Source organism: Neltuma alba, unplaced genomic scaffold (assembly GCF_004799145.2).
Source record: "Neltuma alba isolate B1F8T4 unplaced genomic scaffold, ASM479914v2 tig00012736_pilon, whole genome shotgun sequence".
Taxonomy (NCBI): domain Eukaryota; kingdom Viridiplantae; phylum Streptophyta; class Magnoliopsida; order Fabales; family Fabaceae; genus Neltuma; species Neltuma alba.
The window spans coordinates 24,012-33,321 of NW_021637156.1; the positions used below are offsets into that span (position 1 = coordinate 24,012).

Consider the following 9,310-nt stretch of genomic DNA (forward strand, 5'->3'; position numbering starts at 1 on the left):
GATGCGCCTTAGAAAATTTGAGGCGGCAATTATTGTGGCGTTTTGTCACTCAAATAATTATTTGATATTGTGTCTTATGACGTCAAATTGATTTTCCTTTTAAAAAAAAAAATCAGTTTGATTTGTCAAGAATCGGTTGATTCAATGACACCCCACACCTCTTTTTATGAAAAAAGTTGCGGGTTCTATATGCATAAATATTAAAATAGGTAGATGTGTGTGAAACATGGGTGAACGGATATTCTCCCCCTCCCATATGGAAGGAAGAAGGTTTTAAATTATCTAATTAAAAAAAATCACTTTGACCAATATATGCGATATTTGAGATAATAAGTTGAAGGTGTCAATTTTTTTGGTTTTTGATTTTTTTCATTTCAAATTTAAATACATTCTTGCTGAACAGGTTATTCCCACATATATGTTGATATTTTTCTAGCGAAAATATAGCACACGGAAGAGAAGTAACAGGTAATATGGTTGATATTTTGGAGCCTTTTTAAGGTTGTCCTTTCGTCATGTATGAACAAATTGGAAAGCAATTAACATAATAGAGTCTCTTGTGATTTTTCTGATTTGACAAGAACATCCCATGCCCTGTTATGATTCCTTCTTATTCCTTCCTGTGGTGGGGCTTGGCCTTATCTCACCTTTAAAGTGTGGCTCAAGATTTGGTTGCAACACATTAGTGCCATTCACATGACCCAGCCCGTTATCACGTGCAGCTCTTGCCAACTTTCATGTGCCTTCCCTCAACTTCCCACTTGCTCGTACAGTTGTCTTCCGCGCGTCCACTTCACTCGCATTCCTCTGCGCGTTGCCTCTCCGTTCCCCATCTTTCTCACTTCTCAATGAACGTCTTCGGCCAAGAAGACAAAAACGTCTCTATATGAGTCAGGCGCATCTTAATCCTCTGACTCACTCGTCATCTAACCAATACATACTTCCCGCGTGTTTTCATCTTACGATTTCGGGCATAGTTGACGGATGAGATTTTGTGCATGAATGAGCATGAGCACAGGTGATAACTACTTATAGAGATATTCAAAATTTTGGCTCCCTTTTCAAAATTTAAATTCCCCCTGAAACCCAACGGCACCGTCACATTTCTCGTCAACTGCACCTTCGCAGTTCACGCCGTTAAAGAGCCGTTACCTCCCACCTATAAAAAACTCCCTGCTTCCACTTCATTTTATCAGATTTTGCTCGTCGCCTCTCCAGTCTTTTACTTTCTCTCTCGTTTCTCTCTCTCCACCTCCCTCCTCTAATCTCTCAAGAACTCGTTCTTCCAAGCTCGGCTGCGAAGATGCGTGAGATTCTTCACATCCAGGGAGGCCAATGCGGTAACCAGATCGGAGCCAAGTTTTGGGAGGTAGTTTGCGCCGAGCACGGCATCGATTCAACCGGTCGATACCAGGGTGACAATGATTTGCAACTCGAACGCGTCAATGTGTACTACAACGAGGCGAGTTGTGGTCGATTCGTTCCCAGGGCGGTGCTTATGGATCTGGAGCCAGGAACCATGGATAGCGTCAGATCTGGTCCGTACGGACAGATTTTCCGACCGGATAACTTTGTTTTCGGTCAGTCAGGGGCAGGGAACAACTGGGCCAAGGGACACTACACTGAGGGAGCCGAGTTGATCGATTCGGTGCTTGATGTTGTCAGAAAGGAGGCAGAGAACTGCGACTGCCTTCAAGGTATAAAATCTGTTAAGTCATGTAATAGATTTTAGGGTCTTTTACTTCTAATTCAACTTTAAGTTCTTTCTGAGCTGTTAACTATTTATTTGAACGCTTGCTCTTGTCTTAGTTTTTTTTTTTTAAAAAAAACGGATTACATATTGCTGCACAGTTTCAGGACTTTCTGGTTTTCTATAAATTGATTGGGCTATCGATCTGTGTGAATATATAAGTTCTCGAAATGCCAATATGTGTGAATGAATGTACAAGTTCTTTGAATGCAAATCTGAAGGTGTATCGTTGTAATAGTAATTGTTACAATTTCTGTTGTTTATATTGAGATCATTATATTTCCTGTTTGTTCCTTGCAACTCTGGCTGTGTGTAGTTTATAATGGCATAAACTGTCTGGTCGATTCGGCATATGGATGTTTTAAATAAGAGTACTCCTCTGGCTATTGAGTAAATTCTTTTTGTCTATTTAGGGTTTCTTTTCCTGTTATGTTCATTGGAATGTAAGAACGAATGAAGCGAGACTAAGAAATTTGGTGTTTGGAGTCCTGTTCAATTTCAAATGATTTTTTTAATTACTATAAACTACCTGTATGAATCATCAAATGAATGAGTAATTCCAATTGTTTGTAGCATTCTCCTAGTCCGCTTGTTTGCTTGAAAGAACTGAGTGCGCATGCTCTCTAGTCTAATTAGTTGGTATTGTTATCCTTGCAGAAGTATTCGGCAACTTTAATTTTGCTTCTTATTTCAGGTTTCCAGGTTTGCCACTCTTTGGGTGGTGGAACGGGTTCAGGGATGGGAACACTTTTGATATCCAAGATCAGGGAAGAATATCCCGATCGTATGATGCTCACGTTTTCCGTGTTCCCATCTCCAAAGGTGTCTGACACTGTTGTGGAACCCTATAACGCAACTCTTTCTGTTCACCAGCTGGTCGAAAATGCAGATGAATGCATGGTTTTGGACAATGAAGCTTTATATGACATTTGCTTCCGTACTCTCAAGCTCACCACTCCAAGCTGTGAGTCTGTTTTCTGGTTTATGCTTGAAGTTGTGGCGTATCTGATATTATTTTCAGTGTTTTTGTTCAACGTCATTGAATTTGATCCTTTATCTTTTTTGTCGCAGTTGGAGATCTGAACCATCTAATTTCTGCCACCATGAGTGGTGTCACATGTTGTCTTCGCTTCCCTGGTCAACTGAACTCAGATCTCCGCAAACTTGCTGTCAATCTCATACCCTTCCCTCGGTTGCATTTCTTTATGGTTGGCTTTGCTCCGCTCACATCTCGTGGGTCACAGCAGTATAGGGCTCTCACCGTTCCTGAATTGACTCAACAAATGTGGGATGCCAAGAACATGATGTGTGCCGCTGATCCTCGTCATGGAAGATATCTGACTGCCTCTGCTATGTTTCGAGGTAAAATGAGCACTAAGGAGGTTGATGAGCAGATGATTAACGTTCAGAACAAGAATTCATCATATTTTGTCGAGTGGATCCCCAACAATGTCAAATCGACCGTGTGTGATATTCCTCCAACTGGTTTGAAAATGGCATCTACGTTTATTGGCAACTCCACTTCTATCCAAGAAATGTTCAGGAGGGTGAGCGAGCAGTTCACAGCCATGTTCCGCAGAAAGGCTTTCTTGCACTGGTACACAGGAGAGGGTATGGATGAGATGGAGTTTACTGAGGCTGAGAGCAACATGAACGATCTTGTTTCTGAATACCAGCAGTACCAAGATGCCACTGCCGATGAGGAGGGTTATGACTATGAAGATGAGGAGGAAGAAGAACCTCAGGAAATTTAGGATTGTGCTTTCGAGGTCTTTTGTTCTTATTATGAAACATGTGCTAATGATGTTATGTTTTTCTCCCTCTACCCGAATATCTTTTTCGGGAGTCTTGGATTGTTTTTGGGCTCTCAGCCTTTGTTCGTCATAGCTGTAGGTTTTATTTCTTGAGGCATATTTACATGACTAAGTTGTGCCCATATTGATTTGTGCTAGATTGGAAGTTTAGGTTATATTCGTGCTATATGGGTATACCTTGCTTTTATGATTTTGTAACCTCCCTGGCGTTTTCGGAATAGGTTTACTTGAAGCATTCGATTCGGGTTCTGATTGCCGGTTTGCTGATGATACATTTCAGGTCTAAAATTCAGTTGTCTTGGGTTTTAAACTGGAGTGGGAATGTTTTTTTCCCCAAAGAGTTTGGGGCCGAGTTTTTCATTCGGTTCATGACCACAGATGGGCGGACGGATCGAGGGTTCCGTTGAAGCTTTATGATAGATTTTTCTTTGAAAAAATTTAGGTATTGAGTTTATTGATATTTTAATATTCTTATTATTTTAAATATAAGACTTATTATGTAATTTATATTATAAAATGAGTTCTATATTTAGAATTATATGAGTATTTTTTATTCTTACAAATTCTGTTTTCAAGTTTTCGCTGTATAGACTATAGATCCTCCTCTATGTGGATGCAAATGCTGTGTGTACTAGTCCTCTTTCAATTGCATATAATTCAGCTATACTCTTTAATAGGAATTATTTTGATTTGCTAGGTCTTTGTAAAATGTCTGACATGTCTGGGCTGTTTTTATTTTCTCTTAATTTGTTGCTTTAATTTTCTTTTTTCTTGAGCTAATTAAGTGGGGAGAGACAGGATTGGAAAACAATAATTTAATCAACTTCACAAATAACATTGTATACTGGTTACTTGTTATAATTCTGCCCGAGTAAATTTACTTGTTAACTTGTTAAGAGGCACTCAAAAACCGAAAGTAGTAACTCATACCCAAACAAAAGAAAGCACTCTTCCGTACTTAGTATAAAACCCGCTTAGTGCAGGTGAGCGGGCAGAGTAATATGCATTGGCATTATTCTATTTTAGCCACTCCGTACAATAAATGTTGTTATTAATTTTTTATTCGAAAACTAATACATTTCTTAATTTCTCGATTGCAAGATTACTTTTGTTTTCAGTCTTAATCCATCCATTTCCCCTTCCAGTACGTTCAGAGCTTTAATTTGTTAATTGCCATCAGGGTTAGCCTGAGGCTCTGAATTGGCCACTAAAAGGAGTCTGAACCTCTGAGCTGTCGCAATTTTGAATTAAAAAAAAAAAGCAAAATATTTTTAAAAGGTCTTAACCATCCAGAACATTCAGGAAGAAAAAATCATCTTGTTTGGATAACTAAAATTTTAATAACGATGATTTTTTTTTTTCCCTCTCTTCACTTTCACAGATAATCCAAATTAGACATGCTGCTTGGCCTTGCATTCTCACATGTTGCCGGGGTGAAAAAAATGAAGGGTAGGGTCACCTCTTATTGAGCATTGTATACAGACGCTAAAAGATGAGGACCTTACAGCAGAAGCTCACTTTTGAGAAACGAAGTGCTCAGCGACAAGACGGCGGAGGATCTTGCCGGTGGCAGTCTTCGGCAAAGAATCAGTGACGAAAACCTTCTTGGGTACTTTGAAGGATGCAAGATTCTTCTTGCAAAACCTTAACACCTCTTCCTCGTCAATTTCTGATCCTTCTCTTGCTATTACTGCACAATTTATCTGTCACCAACACCGATTTCACTTATCAAAAAGATGTATTTAACAGTGATAGGAACACAGTAACAAGAAAAAGTGACACAAAGCAGAAGACAACTGCGTCATGTATGCATGAATAATCTCTTTTTAACTATTTCTTTGAGTTCTGTTATATTTCTCTTTATTTTAAAATTAGATGCCGTAGATTGTGCAGGACCAACCACCATTCAAAAATTGTACAGTATATTATGCCTCTCTCAAGATCCACCGTAATGGAGCTATCTTCGCATTTATGGTTTGAAGGTACCAGCTGTTGTATCCTCTAGAAATTATAAACAGGACAAAATACGATATTCATCGTATGATCGTATCCCAGAGAAATAACGTGTTCGAAGCTTGCGCTCCTCTCCTCCAGGAAAAAAAAAAGAAAAAGAAAGGACAACCTCAGTTATGCATGTTTCTGAGGTTGCAACTTGCAGGTCCAGGACATCAGGATCTAATATGTTGCTTTCTAGAAAGGACTAAGATACATCCAGCAATAGCATTTTGAAATATTTTGTGGTGCATCTAATACCCTAAAGTATTTTTTAAAGACGTCCAGCACTTTAAAATATTTTTTAGGGACACCCAGCACCCTAAAATATTTTTTTTACCTTGGTGCTGAATGCATCAAAAAATATTTTTTAGATGCTGGATGCATCTAAAAAAATACTTTGAGATGCTGGTTGCACTATAAAATATTTTAGGATACTGAATGCATAGAAGAAAATATTTCAGGGTGCTAGACCTTAACCATTCTGAAAACTGAGAAGCATTTTTAGAGCTTGTCATTTTCCCACGAGGAAGAGCTGCTAAAAGGAAAGGGGCCAATTGCAAGAAGAGGCTTAGGGTAGATAATTGATATAAAAGGTATTAATCATCCGAAACATGTTTTCTTTTCTTTTAGGAAAAAAAAATGTAACTAATGGTTTGATTTCTTAGTTTGTAAGTTCATTTGAATTTAATGCGGGCATCCAGTTGTTCGGTTTTGGTCTATTGAAGAGATCCAGAAAATTGAAAGAAAACCAAGGCCACAATTATGAGAGCTTGTTGGCAAAAACAAACAAGCAAAGAAAACAGATAAAGTCTAGATCTCAGTAAGGAGGGTTTTCTTGTACGCCACAACAAGGTTGGTTGGTGACAGGAATAATCCCATGAACTTTGAGAGTGAAGGTGACAAAATTTTAATGATTCAGAGCAGAACTTTTGGTTAGACGCTTCCCACAAGACATGACTGAAGCCTCATCTCAGTGATCATCCATGACCGACACACCAAAAGCCTTTCCTTTTGGCTTTTTTTTTTTTAGGGCTAAGTTTCAGACGATGCAAAAATTTGCGGTCCTTCCTTACACTAATTTACACGTGAAAAAAAATCTTGTGGCTCAAGAAATCCCCCCCCCAACCCCACCCCAAAAAAGGAGTCCTAGGAAAAAATTATGACCCCTTAAAAAATCATTTAGTTTCATCACTTGCTGTTCGCTAATTTAATCAATTTTAGCATCTATCAAAATGTGTATGTATCTATGAGCATTTGAGTGAGATTTGCATTGCAATAGTACTTTGTAAGGAGTCATAAAATGCGTAATTTTCAGCGACATTTAAGTTTATTAGATCTTAATTCAGGACAACATAATTATAAATCGATGAAATCCAATGAAGATTTTTTGATAATAAAAGTATATTAAAAAATCTTAACAAATTTCAATATACTTCAATAAAAAACTATGATCAGAAATAAGTCATTTAACTAATGATTCATGTTATAATATTATTATAAAAAGATAATAATAAATCCAGAAAAGGAAATGGATAATGTAAAGGGAACGGGGAAGGTTGAAAGATGGGAAGACAAAAGAGAGGGAAGTGAAGGAAGTAGGATAAGGGCAGGCATACATACCTCCTCGCCATACTTATCGTCAGGCACTCCGAAAGCAACCGCCTGAGCAACGTCCGGATGAGATAACAGGACAGCATCCACTTCTATGGGTGATATTTTCTCCCCTGGGTCAATCCAAAAAATAAAATCCACTTTATTCCATCATATAATGTCCTTTTCAGAGAATATATATATATATATATGAGTATATATTTGCCCCCTCCTTTTCTGGCCCACCCCACATAGTCAAAATCTGACCCCCACAATGCCTTGCCTTCACAACTGACCAAAAAGGCATAAGCCGACCTATGTGCCCTTAAACCCATTCGTTCAAACTTCACAGTGACTTGTATATATATCAATGCCGAGGCTTTCTCCTCCAAAGTTCAATGTGACACGACACCTGCGAAATTCAAATCACTCTTCTCTTCTTTATTATACTCATAATAGGGTTTCGTTTATCATTTTAATTGCTACTTGGCCCAACCACATTAGATCAGGGCCTACTCTACCGAATCACGCGGCAGTTTGCTAGCTGTTTCATCACGCTAATTAGTAATTTTGACACAAGCGCTAATTCCGAAGCAAACAAGATTCCAACTTCCGTGTCTGAGTAAAATTAAAAAATGGTGATTACCTCCACGATTAATGAGCTCCTTAATTCGGCCAACCAGATGCAAATACCCGTCTGAATCAAAAAACCCGAGATCACCGGTGTGGAACCATCCGAACTCAAACGCTGTCGTATTAGCTGTCGGATTATTTTTGTATCCTTTTGTCACATTCGGACCCCTGATGCAGACCTCTCCTGGAACTTCAGCCTTCTGGATCTCTCCCTTCTCGTTCAGGATTGACATTTCTTGACCCACTGGTTTCCCCACCGACCCGGGCTTGTGCGGCCCGTCCGCCGGCAACGGGTTTGATGACATTAGATGGGACGCTTCCGTCATTGCATAGGCCTCCAAAACCGGCGCTCCAAATGCCTCCTCCAGCCGACCCAATATAATCGGTGCGAGCGACGCGCTGCAACTCCGAACAAATCGGAGTTTCGGGTGGGGTTCGGGCTTGTTCGAGTGACGATCCAGTATGATCTGGTGTATGGTAGGGACCGCCGTATACCACGTCGCGTTGTAATTCAGCATATCTGCCCAAAACGTGGAAGCCGAGAAACGGCCAGCCGCCGGCAGCGCCACAGCGGCCCCCGCACAGAGCGAACTCAGTAATCCCGCGATGAGTCCGTGGACGTGAAAGAGTGGCAGAACGACCACCGTCGAATCGGACTCAGTGAGTTTGTACACGGACTTGATGTTCTGAACCGAGGCGGCCAAGTTGTGCTGAGTTAGAGGCACTCCTTTGGGCCGGCTCGTCGTGCCTGAGGTGTGGAGGAATAGGGCCACGTCGGACGGGTCGTTGACGAGTTTGGCGGCCAAGTCCGATCTCGATTGGTTCTGAGTCAGAGAGAGACTGAGCTCGGCGTCATCGGCTTTGGAAAGCGAAGCCGTCACGTGAGGGATATTAAGCTTCGAAGCCGCGTCTTGAGCCGAACCATTCCCTTCTTGGGACGTCAACAAGAGCTTCGACTCCGAGTCGGATAAGTAAAACTCGAACTCCTCGGCCGTATAGGCTGGGTTCAGTGGCGCGGCCGTGGCTCGTGCACGAATTACGGCCAAAAACATTATCACGAACTGTGAAATACGGGGAAAAAAATCAACGCCATTTATAATGAAACAAAAGAGAAAAGAAAGAATTTCAAGAAATGTGGAAAGTAGAAGATTTGAAGAATCCAATGAAATAGTGTGAATTCATTTCCTTCAGTATCCATCAGGATCAACCAAACACAGAATATACATAGAATGGAAATCAAACCTCGACGGTATTGGGGAAGGTAAGAGCGACGACATCGCCGGCGTTGATTCCAGATGAGACTAAACGAGAAGCTGCGCGTTCGACGAGTTCGAGAAGACGAGAGTAGGTGAGATCGAACTTGCCGGAGACGGAGATGGCACGACGGGAGGGGAATTCGGCGGAGATTCGATTGAGCAAGCCGGTGAGAGTAGGAGCCTCCATGATGTGGGATTGGGAAGAATCAATGGGGGAGGAGTTTTGGCAAAATATAAAAACCGAGAAGAGTCAACTAATAAGAGAAGTACGA

The 9,310-nt window shown here is 40.6% G+C and overlaps 2 protein-coding genes across 2 annotated transcripts; one reads left to right on the forward strand and one right to left on the reverse strand.

Annotated features, from left to right (window-relative positions):
• Nucleotides 1-1,205: 1,205 nt before the first annotated feature.
• On the forward strand, nt 1,206-3,874 carry LOC114730489 (tubulin beta-1 chain). The gene is made up of 3 exons (XM_028917571.1): nt 1,206-1,697; nt 2,445-2,714; nt 2,822-3,874. Exons 1-3 carry the CDS (start codon nt 1,304-1,306, stop codon nt 3,502-3,504), a joined length of 1,347 nt encoding a protein of 448 aa, XP_028773404.1. The 5' UTR covers nt 1,206-1,303; the 3' UTR covers nt 3,505-3,874.
• Nucleotides 3,875-5,031: 1,157 nt separating this feature from the next.
• Nucleotides 5,032-9,310, reverse strand: LOC114730494 (oxalate--CoA ligase-like). The gene is made up of 4 exons (XM_028917574.1): nt 9,025-9,310; nt 7,796-8,843; nt 7,180-7,283; nt 5,032-5,267 (listed from the first exon to the last, which is right to left on the reverse strand). Exons 1-4 carry the CDS (start codon nt 9,223-9,225, stop codon nt 5,079-5,081), a joined length of 1,542 nt encoding a protein of 513 aa, XP_028773407.1. The 5' UTR covers nt 9,226-9,310; the 3' UTR covers nt 5,032-5,078.